Source organism: Corticium candelabrum, chromosome 6 (assembly GCF_963422355.1).
Source record: "Corticium candelabrum chromosome 6, ooCorCand1.1, whole genome shotgun sequence".
NCBI lineage: Eukaryota > Metazoa > Porifera > Homoscleromorpha > Homosclerophorida > Plakinidae > Corticium > Corticium candelabrum.
Genome location: NC_085090.1, coordinates 2,448,112 through 2,466,002, shown reverse-complemented (window position 1 = coordinate 2,466,002; position 17,891 = coordinate 2,448,112). Strand labels below are relative to the sequence as shown.

The 17,891-nt window shown below is 41.5% G+C and overlaps 4 protein-coding genes across 5 annotated transcripts; 2 read left to right on the top strand and 2 right to left on the bottom strand.

Moving 5' to 3' along the window:
* Positions 1-488: 488 nt before the first annotated feature.
* On the bottom strand, positions 489-1,262 carry LOC134181230 (uncharacterized). The gene has a single exon (XM_062648471.1). It carries the CDS (start codon positions 1,221-1,223, stop codon positions 666-668), a length of 558 nt encoding a protein of 185 aa, XP_062504455.1. The 5' UTR covers positions 1,224-1,262; the 3' UTR covers positions 489-665.
* A 2,199-nt stretch (positions 1,263-3,461) lies between these two features.
* On the top strand, positions 3,462-7,634 carry LOC134181188 (L-seryl-tRNA(Sec) selenium transferase-like). Its single transcript, XM_062648412.1, has 3 exons — positions 3,462-3,579; positions 3,748-3,871; positions 6,128-7,634. The coding sequence occupies exons 1-3, from the start codon at positions 3,481-3,483 to the stop codon at positions 7,186-7,188; spliced, it is 1,284 nt and encodes a 427-aa protein (XP_062504396.1). The 5' UTR covers positions 3,462-3,480; the 3' UTR covers positions 7,189-7,634.
* A 937-nt stretch (positions 7,635-8,571) lies between these two features.
* Positions 8,572-14,122, bottom strand: LOC134181511 (AN1-type zinc finger protein 2A-like). Its single transcript, XM_062648787.1, has 4 exons — positions 13,919-14,122; positions 10,031-10,157; positions 8,918-9,057; positions 8,572-8,856 (listed from the first exon to the last, which is right to left on the bottom strand). The coding sequence occupies exons 1-4, from the start codon at positions 14,032-14,034 to the stop codon at positions 8,802-8,804; spliced, it is 438 nt and encodes a 145-aa protein (XP_062504771.1). The 5' UTR covers positions 14,035-14,122; the 3' UTR covers positions 8,572-8,801.
* Positions 14,123-14,210: 88 nt separating this feature from the next.
* On the top strand, positions 14,211-17,323 carry LOC134181396 (phosphatidylinositol 3,4,5-trisphosphate 3-phosphatase and dual-specificity protein phosphatase PTEN-like). Of its 2 annotated transcripts, XM_062648668.1 has the most exons (3): positions 14,211-14,291; positions 14,348-14,640; positions 15,806-17,323. In XM_062648668.1, the coding sequence occupies exon 3, from the start codon at positions 15,806-15,808 to the stop codon at positions 17,018-17,020; it is 1,215 nt and encodes a 404-aa protein (XP_062504652.1). In that variant the 5' UTR covers positions 14,211-14,291; positions 14,348-14,640; the 3' UTR covers positions 17,021-17,323. The 2 variants fall into 2 exon arrangements, with proteins under 2 accessions (XP_062504652.1, XP_062504653.1); XM_062648669.1 differs by having other exon boundaries at positions 14,214-14,631.
* The last annotated feature ends 568 nt before the right edge of the window (positions 17,324-17,891 follow it).

Here is a 17,891-nt window from a genome sequence, read left to right as displayed (position 1 = left end):
ACATCGCTAGGGTTCTTCTTGATCCGCTGAAGAGCAAAAGCGCAGCAGTCTATGAATCTTGCAGTTAGAGACGGCTTAATGGTTTGCACTGTTTTTGGCGTATGCAAATGCAAAATGGTATCCGCGGAAATCTCCCGTATATATTTCCATGCCGTTGAAAGACGTCTAGGAGGCGTACCCGCAGAAACTTGACTGAAATCGACACTCGGCAATTGAGGCGGAGGAGGAACAGATGCTGACAGCGAGTGATCAGTCGCCGGAATGGACGAGCAAGACAAAGTGGACGATCTCGCTGCAGACCGTTGACTTTCAAATGAGCCATTACATGTCGATGAAGCGTTGCGAACTTTGCAGTAGGAGATATGCTGAGCAATGTATCTTCGAAAACCACATTTGACACGAGGAACATTACTGTAACTTCAAACGTGTCACAAATCCAGAGGGAATTTCGACGGGATCATGTCTGTCTGTCTGTCTGTCTGTCTGTCTGTCTGTCAAAGGTATTATATTTTCAAACATGAACTACGATACATAGACTATAGTAGCCACTAAGTTTAAAAGACTCGAGTCCGCAAGCTAAAACCCAAAAGACTACAACTAATACATAGATTAATGATTAAAAGAACACTCCTTACAACCACAAAGTACCAACGTACGCTACACAGTCAAGACAAAGTTAGGCAGATAGGCATGAGAGTGACTCCAGAAAATGTGTACATGTGGACAGAGGAAGTGACGGCAGAATCTGAAGAAGACGCACTAATCCCGTGAGGGCAAGGTGAGGCTGCGATCATCTTAGACTCAGGCGCCACCGTTGGAAGAGACCTAACACGACTGACGTTCATAGAGGAAGACGCAACGAAAGAGGCAACGACAGAAACTGAATGAGGAAGAAGACGAAATGTGTTCGTGTGGACAGATGAGGCGACGGCAGAATCTGAAGAAGACGCACTAATCCCGTGAGGGCAAGGTAAGGCTGCGATCATCCCAGACTCAGGCGCCACCGTTAGAACAGACCCAAGACGACTGACGTCCACGGAAGAAGACGTGACGAAAGAGGCAGCGGCAGAAACTGAATGAGGAAGAAGACGAAATGTGTTCATGTGGACAGATGAGGCGACGGCAGAATCTGACGACGATACGTTGGCTGTAGACAAAGGATGAATCTTGGACACGTAAATAATAAGACACAACACAACCCAAACTCGAACAAAAGCGTTCATTCCGGAAAGGGGTCCCAACGACAACAAGATGGAACGACGCGCGCCTGTCTGTCTGTCTGTCTGTCTGTCAATACATATACTTCAAACATCAAACTATAATACATATCACCAAAAGGCAAAAAGGTAAAGTTTGGAAGCTACATAAAATACACAAATGTGTACACATAGCAGCTAAAAGATTATGCTACTACCCAGCTTTCAGCCTACTATTGGCTGAAAAAACTGGGCTCTGCTAGATTCCAGTTTAAATTCTTCATTCGCACAGAGTGCCGATGCTTTTCTTCTGATAATGCTGGCATTACATCTTTGCAGTTGGATTGAAAATCTTCTCATCCAAAAATCTAAGAATTTTGAAGGATTATGTCAACCAAATTCATCTATATTCTTGAGAATCCATTTTCCAAATTGCGCTCTTTTCAGACGGACACACAGACAGACAGACCGACACCTCTTCTTTATATATATTTTTAGTTTACGAGTGCATAATTGTTGCTTACGCGCTATGGCCGTGTGAAGATTGAATGTGAGGGCATTCTTTTCAGCTGTACAGCTTCTGCGTAGAAACATTGCCACAGACCTTGCAGTTCTGCTTCCACTCGCGCGCTATTGTGGAATAAGATCTAGCCACCGTTTCTGTCCTGAATGCAATCTGAAGTGTATACATGTATAGTTTTCGGAAATTATAGATCAGCAACTTTGTAGAGTCCAAAGCGAAACCTAAACTTTGTCTATTAGAACAATTGTGTAGATATAGCTAGTCTGCAAGATTGACGAGGAAAACAGTCTACTACTTAATTAATTAATTAATTCGTCTAAATCCAATGTGCAGGAGTACTGGTCCAAGATGGAACAAGCAACGTTGGATCAAAAAGTGGACCTTCACAGCTAAGAGTGCGGTTCGTCCGAACCCCAAAATACTTTTTATGCGTACCAGACCGTAGCACTTTTTTACACTTGAAAGATTTACACTAACATCTCAAGTAAGAAACGTCATCTAGCCAACCTATGTTGTCGACTGTCTGGACTTACAAAGAAAACCAAATTTAGTGATAAGTGACCGCTCGTATAGTCAAAAAGCAGTCAATAGTTAGTACATATTTATTAATTAACCCGAGGCGGAGCTTAGCTCTGATTATGTAAGTGTCATATATGACCCGTTTCTTGAGGCACAGTTATTTATTAGTGACACTGTAAGTTTGTAGTCTCCCAGTTAGATTCCACCGTGCATATAGCGCAGTTACTGTCGTCATCGAAAGAAAGTCGTCGAAAATTTGTCTTGTCAAGATTTATAATTCTGTCTAAGAAATGACATGTGCTAGTGCATCTAATGCATAAAATCGTATACACTCGTTTTCAAACTACGAGGAAATCGATCATTGCAAGAGTAATTACAGCGCGCGCTCGTCACCGAACACGCTAAACGTTCTACTTTAGACTATAGTAATTAATCGTGCTTCTATCGTGTAGCTAACGCCTTTTTTGAAAAATTTTGTCATGTTTCTATTCTAGTGTCCTGCAATTGTTTTCGAGTATGTTTTGAAAATCTAGTTGTAGAATTGTATAGTAGCGCGGTTTGGCAGTAAATTGGTTTATTTACCCGCTAAAAATGTTGTGTTTGCTAGTTAGCTAAAGTCGAAGGTCTCTTTCACAAAGCTCTCAGCAGTCTCTAATAACTAATATTCTGTCAATTCTGTCATTGCCTATTCAAACAATTGCAGAAATGTCGTTCGAAAGAAATGCGTGAAATCAGTATTCCTACCTTATGCTCAGTATTCCTAGCTCAGTATTCTTACCTCATGCAACCAACAATATTCTGGGTCTGATTTTTAGAAGTAGTCTGCTAAAGCAGCCAGCCCCTAGGCCTCTCCCTTTTAGACTTCCGATCTGAGAAGATTGTCAGATAGTGATCACAAACGATAGCAATCTCTTAAATGTTTGATGGTCTTAATACTCAGTGTCAGAAGAGAATTATTCGTATACAACAGTGAACTACTCTGGTGCACTTCTGCCTCGAAGTTCCAGACCGCCTCCAAAAAGAAATGGGAAACCCGTCATTTTTACCTCGCGTATTCAAAGGTGCTTACGCAAGACTACCACGACTAGTGTTGCGTAGCCTGACCCTCTTCGCCGTCATACATGTGCTTTCGGTGAATAGACGCCGGAAGTATGATGGCGGAGAGGGTCTGGCTACGCGAGACCAGAGCAGACTATACCACACCCCTTGCCAACCCATCCACGTGACTTGTGGCTTAGCGTTATGTCGACATTTTACGAGTTAGAATATGGTATACCGTCTCTCATCAACTGCATTGGGACATTGACGTCACTAGGAGGATCTAGAATGGATGAGAGAGTGGTGAGTTTCTTGTCTGCTTCTTCTTTGCAATGACATGCTTCACAACGGTATTTTTGCCAACTCTGTGCGACCTTTAGTTCTTTCGCAAACTAAGTCAAAAATTCCAGAGGACTCCAATTCTGACACGCTATCTTGGCCAATCGAAGATCATGTGATTGTGTTTTGTAGACTAGTGCCATTGTTCAAGCGTCCAGATCTTTTGTGGATCTAAATGAACTGCAGAAGCGAGCGGGCAAGAGGATTGCAGATCTGTGTCGAGTACCAGATGGCTACACCGGATACGTGACTGCTGGTAAGATTATCTATTATATATTGAACTTTTTACTAACTCTAGAGCAAGGTTGCTATCTGTTCCCCTAGTTATGGAGCAAATTTTGGTCCTAGGCTAACGTTAATACAATAGTGTAATTAAATATTACATAACAGTCATTAGTTTGATCCGCAAATTAGTTTTTTTGCAGCATTACTGTAGCAGTATATATGTTTTGTAAGGCATATCCATGGACTTTATGCACATATTGGATCCTGTTCGCCGAAGAATTTTGAGAAACAGTTGTGCAGGCTATTTCAGCACAAGCTAATTAATTGACTGATAATGGCGCAAAGACACTTCATAGTATAGTCCTTTGATGAAACTTTAGATGTACTGTACAGTATACCATCAAGAAATTCAAGACTGTCGAAGACTTACACACTCTTGCAACTGCATGGAAATGAGCAATCGTATTACTGCTGCTTTCTGTGACAGCACTAGCTAGTCTTGCTCCACACTTTGTAATGACCGCGTGTGGCTGTGACCAATGAAGTATGATAAAGACAGAGCAAGGCAAATGTGTTAATGCCTATAGGTGTGTTGCCTCTCATAACAGACCAAAAGAAATGCTCTTAATTAGAGTCTTTAGAGACTAAATGTGATCATTTATCCAGTTTGTAGCAGCATAGTTACTTAGATATGTATTTGGTTATTCCGTAGTCCACTACAGTTCTAGCTTTTATTACAAATTTATACATTTAGAAATTTGCCATATTTAGTGTCAATTATTAAAAATAATTTTATTAGCAACAGGTGTGGCCCTAAAGTGCCATACACAGTTTATTATAATAGTATTCATCTGTCTGTTTATCTGTTTCTTTGTCTGTCCATGTCTTTTGTTTATGATGATTGATTGTATTCATTAATGTGTACATTGACTTTGAAAGAATGTTGATTTTCTTGTGCATTTGGAATTTTCTAAATTGTTGCTTTTTAGTTACATCTCTTTGTTAATGGTTAGGCCACAAAAGCACACAAGTATTGCATGCAAGCTAGAGGTGTGATCATCTGAAAACTATGCACGTGTAGCATTCAGACTTCACAAACTTGACAAACTTGATAGAACCAGGATACAGTTGTAGCTACAGTTGTAATTAAGACATGTTTTCTCATCATTTTGTTATGCCACATACGGGCAATCCGGGAGGGAGAGACTGGTTTGAGTCTGGATACCAGCTGGGAGAAAAGTTTCAGGTGTATCAGTGGGAGGCTAGCTGCTATGCATGGAACCAATTGTTGGTATGGGGCCTTTAGAGGTCCAAAGAACGTTCCCTTCTGACGTAGCTCTGTCAACCTAAGGCAGGGTAGGATAGGGCAGAGCTACCTTGCTCTAACCTGGTTAGACTGCCTGGTTAATGAATTATAATTATCTAACCTAGGTTGGACATTCACATTGGCATGGGTCTAAATAAGGTTAACATCTTCTAACTTAATTAATTAGGCTAACTAGTGTTATTGAAGATTGTTCAGCGCCTGTATCTGTCTGCTTATCTGGTTGCTAGTCAGTCTTTTTGCCTGATTGTCCCTGTCTGTCTGTCTATCTGTCTATCTGTTAGTTTTTGTCATATTTCTATATGCTTGCATACATCAAATTGCTTTGTGATGAAAGTCAGATAAAGGAAATTTTGTAACCTAGAATGATGTACAATCAAAAGGTCCCAGCTACAGCGGGACAATCACTTTGTCATTTACTGTAAGTTGAGAGAATATGGATTCTAAAGTATGCTCAAACTTACCTAATTGGAGGGATTGAAAGCATGATCACTCATTGAGGAAGACAATCACACAGTTTCCAATATCTGTAGACAAAATAATTAAGTTGAGCATATATTTGCAGACATGATAATATAAGTATAGTATATGGTGCATGCCTTTAGTCATTTTTTCAAGGATTTTTGTTGCACATCTACTTTTACAGGGGCGTAGCGTGACTGACCTCTAGAAATGGGGGGCTAAACTTCACTATGCTGCAAGACACACCCACTTGTATTGGCTTCTCATTATAGGTAGAATCAGTGGCTGGAAAACTGTGCAGTGTATCTACTATATACAGCTTTGGTCCTAACATGTATTTCCAGTCCACAATTTTTGTGACCATGCCAACAAATGATGGGACTATAGCCCAGTCTAGCCCATGCCACGCTACGCCGCTGACTTTACACCTATTGTGAGTAGTAAATACTCCAATCCGTCTATTATTTTAGTCTACTTACAGTTGTGAATGCTTCTGTACAGGAGCAGCTGCAGGATTGTGTCTATCAACAGCAGCTTGTATGACTGAAAACGATTCGACGAGAATCCGCCAACTTCCCAACACCAGCAACATTTCAAAGAAGTACGTCATTCTAGACAGAGGAGGTGACATGCGATGGAACCAGTCCATACAAACATCGGGAGCCCAACTGCTCTTTGTTGGTTCTAAAAAACATCCTGCTACATACAGTGACCTGCTATCTGTTCTCATTGACAGATCTCATGAGATAGCCTGCATGGTTTACTTTGCTGGGGCATATGATGATGGTCAAGGTTTATCGTTTGAAGATATCCTGGTTCTTACTAATTCTCACAATATTCGTCTCATTGTGGATGCTTCTGCACAGCTTCCTCCTCGTTCAAATCTTTACAAATGGACACATGGTGGTGCTGATATTGTGTTGTACAGTGGTGGCAAAGGAATTGGTGGTCCTCAGACATCAGGACTTCTCTTAGGTAAATCAGATCTTGTGGCTTCTGTTGCAGCTAATGGTAGTCCACATGAATTGGCAATCGGAAGACCAATGAAGACATCGAAAGAGTCAATATGTGGTTTGGTCAAAGCATTGGAGATATTTATCCAGGATGATGATGCAGATGATGTCACTCATTACAACTTAGTGATATCAATAATAACAGATACGGTTTGTGATATCCCTGGAATTTCTGCACTGCGTGTTGTTTGTCCATTGCCGCCAACAATTCAACCAAACACAATACCCAGGCTGTACATTGACATTACTGTAAAGAGAAATGCATCACCCCCTCTTGATCATTCATTGAAGAGTGAGTTTTATGGTGATGACCTGGATCACGGAGATCCCCTGGCCATACAACCGACCACGCCTGTTAACATTCTGGCATACAAACTACTGAAACTGCAGCCACCTATTGCTGTAAACACATCAAATACAGGTATTGTCATCAACCCACAGACATTAACAGTTAGAGAAGCTAAGATTGTGGCTCAAGGTGTGAAACATGTTATAGCAAATATGGTAAGGGATGGAATACTGACAGCTAAAGTCACAAGTAGACTTTAAATTGACTGGTTTTTAACAATTTGGCATTTTGAATATTTTGGTATCTGTGAATCAACTTGGACTGGGTTTTGATCTATATTGTATGTACTACTGATTTGATGTATGTAAGACATTTACTGTATAACTCAAGTCCATAACACAAACAGCTGCAGCTGCTTGAAACAAGAGAGTGACAGGCAGACTGCTATACTAGTAACATTGATGTCTCATTATCATTGAGCACTTTTCGTATCTTAATGTTCACATCTGATAATGTGATCTCTTACCCTAGCTTAGATTGTTAGAAGAGGGCACAATATCAAGATCTGCCAATATCCTATTTCCTGGTATGGGGTTGGATAGATCCTCCCACAGATGCATCAGCGTATAATGTCAGCCGACATTGTGCTAGGGAATTATCTTCCAATGCATCATAGGTACATCATCATACAATACAATGCAATGCCTTTTTGTTAATACTGGGAAATGTGTCCGTTATTCAGTGTCTTTTGTGCTGATCGATGCATTTTCTTAATACTCGAAGCTGATGGTTGTAGTATAGCTGCACCAATGACAAAATGAAGCATGCATAATAAACTAGTATTATATGACAGCAAGACAATGGATGGGCAAGAAGAGACTTGTACTTATTACCATAAATCACACTGTACAATAAGTGTACATGTTGATGTGGGTATAAAAATACACATGGCTTATTGGTCCTAAGTCAGAATAACAATCGAGTCAACTTCACATGCAGATGTTGCCTCTCTAACTTGTAATTGCATTGTGTGAGTCTTCTAAAGTCACGCCAGTCTAAATTAGTAATGATAATTGCAGTGACACATTAATTTAATGGATACACTAAACTGACTAAAAAGTTGGCTGCTAACGCAACTAGATATCAATTTTCATATTTCCAATGTTAGTAAAGAGAATATATGCATCATTGATCCGACGATTTCTAGATTCTGTCGGAAATTACAGTGCTAGCCACATGGTCCTCTAACATACAACTAGATTTGCAATGAAGTTATCACTCTGTTACACAGTATCTAATCAGTAAATCAGGGTCTCCGCATTGGATCGGTAGACATGTACTTGACTATTGTAGACACGTACTGGACTATTGTCACATTACTGCTGTTATACACACACCTACTGTTGAGACACTTGAATTTATATGACAAAAGCACTGACAAGAAACATTTACTAAGTCCCAATGAGGTAGAACAAAATAACAGTCTCATTAGATTAGCACAGATGCATCGACATACCACACTAAAACCATGAGCATATTGCCAAAGATCTGACACACCTATCTGGCCTCCCACACCACTCCTGTGTGAGCAAGATGTATTATTTTAGTGAGTCTCTGTGACTTGCGCTTTTACTCAATACAGATTCAAAGTCAACATGTCGTGAATACACAATGTGTATGTCATACAAATGTGACCATCGTATTTCACATTGCAGAGCCTCAGCAAATGCATTTAGTGTAGAAATTGTCAGCATACGAATCAAGCAATATTGCTATATCTAAATGTACCATCTACATCACTAATGAAAATTTACTATCAAAACATCATCGAATTCTATTACAATAAAGCAGTTTTTGTTCAATCTGAGCTCTACTATGCTACACCCTCCACCATCTTAACACATGAATGATCACTGTAGTGTCTATGCCTATCATAAAATACCTCAAGTAAGTTTAATTAAGATAACTGATAGATTTAGCTAAGCGAACCTGACACAATACTGCTTGCCACATTTTGTGCAGACAAATGGAATTGGCTGTATTGCTTTGCAGCGCCTTTCTGCACAACGATGAACTGGTTTCTTACGAACAAGCAGATCCTTACATCCACTTATGATATGACGCTCCATCTACACAAGAGAACATATGACTCAATGCCAAACATGGCAGTTTGTGTTCTTTCTGCACACACTGACACTCAACCTACATCACATGCACTCAACCACACATGTCTGTCAAGAGGTTTGTGAAATAATCTATTCATGAGACTGCTACTATTAGTGTTGTTAAGGTCTTTGCTAGTAACTTCTAGTTGACTTGTCTGGTAAAGGATATAGCTTGAAATCAGTCTGCATGAATAGTCAATTTAAGATGCATGATACTTTGCTACTAGAGCACCATCCGCTCTGGCATAGAAACACCATGCAAGTGCCATGGATGCCAACACCCCTTCAATTTGAAACATGAGGTCATGTATGGTAGTTTTAGAAAGAAATGACCACTCACAGTCTACTCAATGTACCGTGAGGAGTAAAATGGTCGGATGCACGCTCTGCAGTGCCTTCCATACAGTGGCCATCGGACTGACGCGTAAGTAAATGTTAGGGAAACATATGAGGTCAAGCTTCAAAGCCCTAGTGTTACCTTTGCCCTCTCCATCATACTATATATGATTCTCGGATACAGAGACCAAAAGATCCACAGCCAGACTGGTTACAGAAAGCCAAACTATAGCTTACGAATTCCATGTATTAACAATACAAACCAACAGTAGACACACTCACAAACCTGTGGTGTGTGTGGTGTGTGTGTGCGTGCACGTGCATGCGTGTGTGTGTGTGTGTGTGTGTGTGTGTGTGTGTGTGCAGGTGTGTGTGCATGCGTGTGTGTGTGTGTGTGCGTGCGTGCATGTGTGCGTGCGTGTGTGCGTGCGTGCGTGCGTGCATGCGTGCGTGCGTGCGTGCGTGTGTGCATGCGTGCGTGCGTGGGTGGGTGGGTGCGTGCGTGCGTGGGTGGGTGTGTGTGTGTGCACGTGCGTGCGTGCGTGTGTGTGTGTGTGTGTGTGTGTGTGTGTGTGTGTGTGTGTGTGCGTGCGTGTGGTACCTGATCATTAACATCTTCGTGCTTATTCTTTATCACTAGTTGGTTGCACAACGGACATATCGGTACATGAGCATCATCCTCATCCTGAACTGGGCAATGATGATCAACCCGTTTCCTATGTTCAGAGCTAAAAATTGCATAGAAACAAGATATTTGTCACACGTCCAACAGCAAAAGTACAACTCAATCACTTCAGTACAACAGCAACCACAGAGTCATTACAATGAGAGGATATCAGAGTGGTGCATAACATACATTAGAAAATATACATGCACGCACTACAACACTAACACATATGAATCAACACGAACATACAAGAACCATGCTTAATCTATCAAATTAGATACCACTTAAGAACCAGCAGACTAGGCTCGAGTGTCCAGCCGGTTGTCTCCCCTCCAACACTAAAGCCTACCAACAGACAGACAAACAAACAGACAAACACACAGACAAACACACAGACAAACACACAGACAAACACACGGGCAGACAGACAGATAGACAAAAAGATAGACAGACAAACAAACAGACTGACAAACAGGCTGACAGACAGGCTGACAGATAGATAGGAAGACAGGCAAACAAACAGACAAACTGGTATATTTGCACATCAACTCTAACATGTAACAACTGCAAGCGCTATCAGTAAAAACACAGTACAAGCCAATGAAGAAGGACAAGGGTGTCTTTACCACATAAGTAGCCATTGCAATTACACTTAGGCAACTGAGACAACTTCCATAAAATGAGAAGCACTAAAGTGGTAAACCCTCAGCTGCTAACTCAGGCTACAAAGGGTTTATCCACATTGAATCTATAGCTAATTAGACAGCAACAATGAAGAGTGTGTGAAGGGGTTAGACACATTAATTACCTGGCACATAGTTTCATGTAACCAGCCCCTCCCCTTTTCTATTTTTGGTACAAGAAGACTATAGCTATTCCATAAGTATGCAAAGACATCATCAGATCAACTAGCTAATTAACACACACCATAACAATGAGCGCATGTACTGCTTTCCAACTGTCCATCCATTCATCCCTACACAAAGACACTTCTGTTACCCTCCTCACGTCAATAATGCAAAAGTGTCACAGTGCAACATACAACAGTTTACGCCATCTATCTCAAATGTCTGCTTTGTTGCTTCTCCCAACTTCCTTGTTTTGACTTCATTAAGATCCTGTTCAGATTTTCTACAGCCATAGGTCCCCACAAGTAAAAGTGCTTAAAACCAAGAGAATGTACGGTGTATGTCAGGAATGTGAAGCATGTTCATGGCTACAAACTATTCCTTCAGCACCAGAACTTCTTATAAATTCTTCAAAATTCTGGTTAGCAGCATTTTTGAGACTCTGGGTAATCCTTTGCCATTTTCTCAGACAACTATTAAGTGTGACAAATATGGTAAACACTTTGAGCTTGTAAGTTTCCTAATGCCCCTGTTAGCAGCACAATACACTATTGTCTCAACGTGGGCTAAATGTATAGACAAGGTACACGTTCCCTTTCAGTTTAGCCTAGAAATAGCAAAGATGACTCACAAAAACGTCCTGATTTTGCAGCATACTATGCCACTAAAGATTACACTATAAATCTTCTTAAGTGGTTTGCCCACATTCTCATGTCGCCATACATCTTGCTGCGATGAAAATCAGAGTGTGCAGCTGAGTTGTGATAGCAAAGACAGACAGACAGACAGACAGACAGACAGACAGACAGAAGACACTCAATTCTTTTATCATTAGTGTACTTTTAGTTGTCTCTTTTGCCTCAGAAAATATGTATACACTTACCTATGAACACTATAAAGCATTTAGCTTTAGTCGAGTAGTTTCTGCTGTGATGTATGATAGTGTGATTGTAAGAAATAAATGATTCTTGACAGACAGACAGACAGAAAAGATCACATGATCCCTTTTAACCAATTAGTAGTTAAATATATATTGTATTTAGTTGTTAGTTTTTGCTCTTGCTTTTATTGTCATAGGACAAACATAGCTAGCCATTTGCTATTGTATCCTAATTCAAATATGAAAAATGTATGTATTGACTGACTGACTGACAGACAGACAGACAGACAGATATAATCTATTCTCATACAGATTCTACTTGTACATATGCTAAGATTTTTTAAATACTATCTAAATCACCATTATTAGGTGACAGTTTTGAAAGTTTTCTAAGGATAACTTTGGCATCTTTGTAGAATTGTAGAAGACAGACAGACAGACAGACAGACAGACAGACAGACAGACAGAATGCTAAAGAATCCGTATGTTACTGGAGAAAGCAATTCTCAACAGCACTACAATGTTCCAATGCTAGACTATTGCAAGGAAACTGTCATAACTAAGATAAAATACTTAAGGCCTGTCCACACTAGACCAGAATGGATCACGATCCGATCGGGACAGCGAGCGTCCACACTGCACTTTGAAAACGATACCTCCACCTCATTTCGCTATCACGTGACTGATGACCGATGTGTATGTGTGGTTTCTTTGCTTGTAGAAAGCGTTGATACAGCGACGAAAGGTGAGCGAGAACAAAGACGAGTGAGGAGTGCTAGATGTTCCGACTACACGCGTAGCATACGTGAAGGTAACGCCCACTACTTCTAATTGGATTCAACCGATCGCGATCGAATCCACCTCGCGATGTGGATCGGACGGATCGCGATCCAGTTGCCAGTGTGGACAGGCCTCTAGTTATTACCGCTTCTACAATAACAGTAAAGGGGAACTCTCACCAAAATCAATTATCTCTCAGATGAAAGCTGTCACTTCATGACACAACCCTTTGCAACCGTTTACTGCAGAAGTTTACCGGAATGAAGAACTAAAGCATTGAAATTACCTGCGTGGGCATGTTTAGTACCCATATGTGGCATGAGCGTAACTCTGATTGTTGGTTAGGAAGGAATACCGATTCCTGTGCACATTTCAAGGTAGGGATTGTGAGACACATGGTGTCAAGTTGTGATTTATTGACTTAAGCAAACTGGGACCCCAAAGTTATCACGCGAGTATCAACTGTGTCAATACAACCGTGAAGCCTCAGAAGGAGACCCTTCTTAGATTAGTTTATAGATCATGTCTCGCTGAATTTTGGGTGCGTTAGGAGCACTTGGTGTAGTTAAACCTAGAGTAGTTACTTCGAGAGAGTAAGGCTTTGTGTACACACAACTCGTTGCCGATTCCCTGCTTCTGTGGCTGTCTAGACCTTAGGTTTCCTGCAGCAAGATACCAGGCCTTGTATATTTCTTTCAACAAGTTATAGTAATTGGTGAGAGTTTCCCTTAACGTCTTTATTTTTAAAAATTAGAAATAGTGTACATGTGATAAGTAGCTAGACGATATGTTGATAAAAAGGTAGACAAGCAAACACACATACAGTGAAACAGTAAAAATTACAGAGTGACTGACAAAGGGATCGAGATGCAGCAGATAAAAAGACAGACAAACGGAGTGACATACAAACAATCAGACAGATAGACAGCTCAACAGTGTGACCAAACACCAAAGTCACCCAGACACACCCAGACACACACACACACACACACACACACACACACACACACACACACACACACACACACAGACACACACACAGACACACCCAGACACACCCAGACACACCCAGACACACACACACACACACATACACACACACACACACACACACACACACACAGCAAACAAACAACACACACACGCGCGCGCGCACACACACACGCACACACGCACACGCACACACACACACACACACACACACACACACACACACACACACACACACACACACACACACACACACACACACACAGCAGACAAACAACACACGTAACAGACAGACGCCCCGCGCTAAAATAAGCTGAAACGCACCAGAACACTTGATGACATTTTTGGCACACAAAAGGCAACATATCAAGCCTTCGACAAAAATCGAGAGAACAATGCTTGCCAACGCCCATCAAATCGACGTCTTGAGAGTTAGCCATAGCGAAGAAAATTCGTAAATGACGCAGTTAGAGCGAACCAAATCAGTTTTGTCGTGGTCTGAAAGTGCGAAGTCATGATGGTCATTCACTTCCGGTAGGGTGCACAGTAGAATGTTCCAGAATCGTGACGACAGGGTAAAGTCACGTGAAATTGTAATACAGTCACGTGAAGATTCAGTCACGGTGTTTATGTCGAGTCTCGTGCTGCAGTAGTTCTCCCACCAGATGCTAAGATCTAGAGGAAGAGAGAAATTTCTGTAGTTTATTGAATGTCATGCCGGTTTTGTTTTAAGAAATTGTGCTTTTCCTCTAGCTGGAAATGCTGATAATGACGTAAAGGCCGGGACTTTTTGTCTGATCATGTTGTGCTTCTGCGAAAAACACGTGGCTCCTGTTGCAACTGCTAGGTGTCCGGCTAGGTGTTGACTTCTCTGTATCAAGGGCTCACAATCCACTCACGCGATCAACAATTCAATATTTTGAAGAGCGTGTTTATTTACACCATCCGATCAGTCACTGTGAGCCTACCTGCGTCAAAGTTCATTGAGTGGATCAGACACACTGAGACGCCGCTACTTGGTGAAGGCAGTTTGACACGTAAGAAAGGTGTGCGTTTGGGTTCACGTCGTTTTCATTCTAGTTTCGCGTGTTTGCATATGGAATGCTTGCCCTCATGTGACTCATCTATTGTGTAAGGATTGGCCAAGAGGTTGCCCCTTCAATTTGCATCATGTTGCTTCACAGTTCTGCTGTGGCTTTCTGGTTCATGGTTGTCTGTTGTACAATGACCTTGTTATGTGATTTTTGATGGATTGTAGTTGAATGGGTTTCTGGTTGTTGCTGTAATCTCTAAGGGTTGTTGATTAATTGTGTCAAGTTTTTCGGAAATTGCAGTCTGTTTGCTACAGACATGAGGATTTGTACATTCGTTGTTGTTGTTGTTGTTGTTGTTGTTATTGGTGTTGGTGCGTGAGAGTGTGCACATGGGTGCGTGCGTGCGTGTGTGCGTGCATGTGTGTGTGTGTGTGGGGGGGGGTGCAATAGCTCAGTTGGTTAAAGAGTGCATTTGGAGAATGAAAACATCCGTGACCTTACAGGATTGCAGGTTCAAGTCACAGTGATGACGAGCTATGGCATAATTTTCTTAAGCAAGAAACTTACACACAATTGCTTCTCTCGACTCAGGAGTATAAATGAGTACCTGGTCATTGACTGGGGTGGACATGACCGCTGGCTTGGCAGTAACATCATGCAGCAGACGGGTACGTGTGGGCCTTGGTGTCCAGTCCCAAAAACTGTGCCATTGTCAGTGCCCCTGGATGACTCTGGCCAAGCTCCAGGTGGATTGTAGCGCTGGCCCTAAGCCTCCACATAGCACATGGAGGCCTTTTCTCTAGAGGCAGGGGAGCTATCTCCGCAACTAACCTTGAGGTTGACATCATTCATGAATGACGTGGAGGGCTTGACATTTGTCCATTTGTGTGTGTGTGTGTGTGTGTGTGTGTGTGTGTGTGTGTGTGTGTGTGTGTGTGTGTGTGTGTGTGTGTGTGTGTGTGTGTGTGTGTGTGTGTGTGATTGTGTTATTGTGTGTCATGCCCCTGCACATGGGTCTATGTACAAATGTAATAAAAATTGTGTTGAGTCAGAACATCTTTGGTATGATTTTTGGGCCTAATCACCAAACATCAAATTATGCAATTATTGTCTTCATATGGTTTCTGTTATTGAAGTATGTTGTCTGCTGTTCCTCACTCTTGTGTTTGATTCTCAGATGGCTACAAAGCTGAAAATGTGTGTTCTTAATTCTAAGAAGAAGCGTCATTTCAATGACTATTTTGATCTCGGCCTAACGTATATTAGGCCCAACATTGTTGCTATGGGCTTTCCTTCAGGTGTACTCAAAGGCTTCCACTACAGAAATCACATTGATGATGTTGCTCGATATTTCGACAGTCGACATCTCGGCCGATACAAAATTTACAACCTCTGTGCCGAGAGAAAGTACGATCCATCGTTGTTCCATCATCGTGTTGTCGAGTACGGATTTGAAGACCACAACGCTCCACCATTCGAGTTGATGCGGCCGTTTTGCGACGATGTGAATGAATATTTGCGTGAGAATGAGCAAAATGTAGCAGTAATTCACTGCAATACCGGAAAGGGTCGGACTGGTGTAATGATATGTGCTTACATGCTTCACATTGGTCTTTTTGATACTACTAGAGAAACACTGGATTTCTATGGAGATTGTTGCACATTAATAAACAAGAAAGGTGTCACTATTCCCAGTCAACGAAGATATGTTTACTACTATGGTCACTACGTAAAGGGAGGAATGCAATATCGACAAACCACTCTTCTTCTTCGTGGATTCAAGATGCATTATCCTCCCAGTTTTAGTCGTGGCTCGTGCCAACCGTTTTTCATTATCCGGCAGGGCTTGGATAAAGTCAAGCTCTTTACATCAAGGATTTATCAATCACCTTCCTCGTCTGCTCCAGATGCACACATTATCAACATGATGCTTCCAGCTCCTGTCCCGATATGTGGTGATATCGAGGTTGAGTTTTATCACATCCTGCCTTGGTTTACGAAAGAGAAGCTGTTTCAGTTTTGGATCAACACGTTCTTTGTTCATGCAAAAGTGAGGGAAGACGACGACGTCGACGAATCGTTTCCAAGAACGACTTCGGAAGGAACTCTAGGATCTACGTCGACAGAGCAGGAGTTTATATTATCTTTTGATAGGTTAGGTCTAGACAAGGCAAACAAGGACAAGAAACATTACTCTGATAAATTTCGATTGGAGTTGTTTTGGAGTCCCACTGAGGCCGATGAGGCGGATGGCATTGGCAGGGAGCTTAGTGTAGACTCATTAGTAGATGATGCCCCATCTGCACTGAACGATGACAAGGAGGACTTGTATAATTACTTTGATACAGACCCGGAGGACGAATGGAAAGACTGTCCAACGACGCCTGTATGATTGATTGACTTTGGAGGGAGGGCTTGTACCATTGGGTTATGTGCACAGTATGGGTACTGACTGGCTTTTATGTATCGATTGAATTGGTTATGTGGACACTTGGCTTGGTGGTAGACGGTTTTTATCATGGTGATTCATGTTGTGTGTGCGTGTGTTATGTGGGCATGTGAGCTAGTTGGATAGATACCGTGTCTTGTGCTGTGATTTGCTACTGATTGTAGGTTTCAGTGTATTCCAGTTTCTTTCTCGGTGTGACGTTTAGCCTCAATGACAGTATTATTATGGCTGTTTATCAGAACATTCATTGTGTAGTGATCGTGTTGTAATGACATTCCAGGCAGTGAGCTTGGCTGTTTGACCTACCTATCTGAAGTACTAACTTTACAGTCCCTATCATAGATATAATTGAAATGGTTGTAGCTACTTCGCCATTTTGAATATGTATATAGAAAGTTGATTCCAATGAGGCAGGACTGTTTTTCACTACTGAAAACATGTGTATGTTACCACAATTTGGTGTGAGTTGGCATTTGCCTGACACTATTGATGAGATCACAGAATGCTTCAGTCTTTGAATGGATCGAGAAGTTGACCATGTCGCACAATCCTTGTATTGTAGACTGCCAAAATTGAGTGATAATATTATAATACATGGTTTCTTGCCATACAGATGCATGTGTCTAATCTATCGAATTTGTAAACTAGACTATGCTATTTTCAATTGGTTTCCTGTTGAATGAGACTACCTGCCTACCTAATTAATGAAGAACGGACATGAGGGTCTTTATTTGATGTTTGTCTGTTCATAAAATGTTGTCAGCTCCGTTTCTCCATCATTGGGATACCGCAGCTAGTTTGGTGAGTTGAGGCA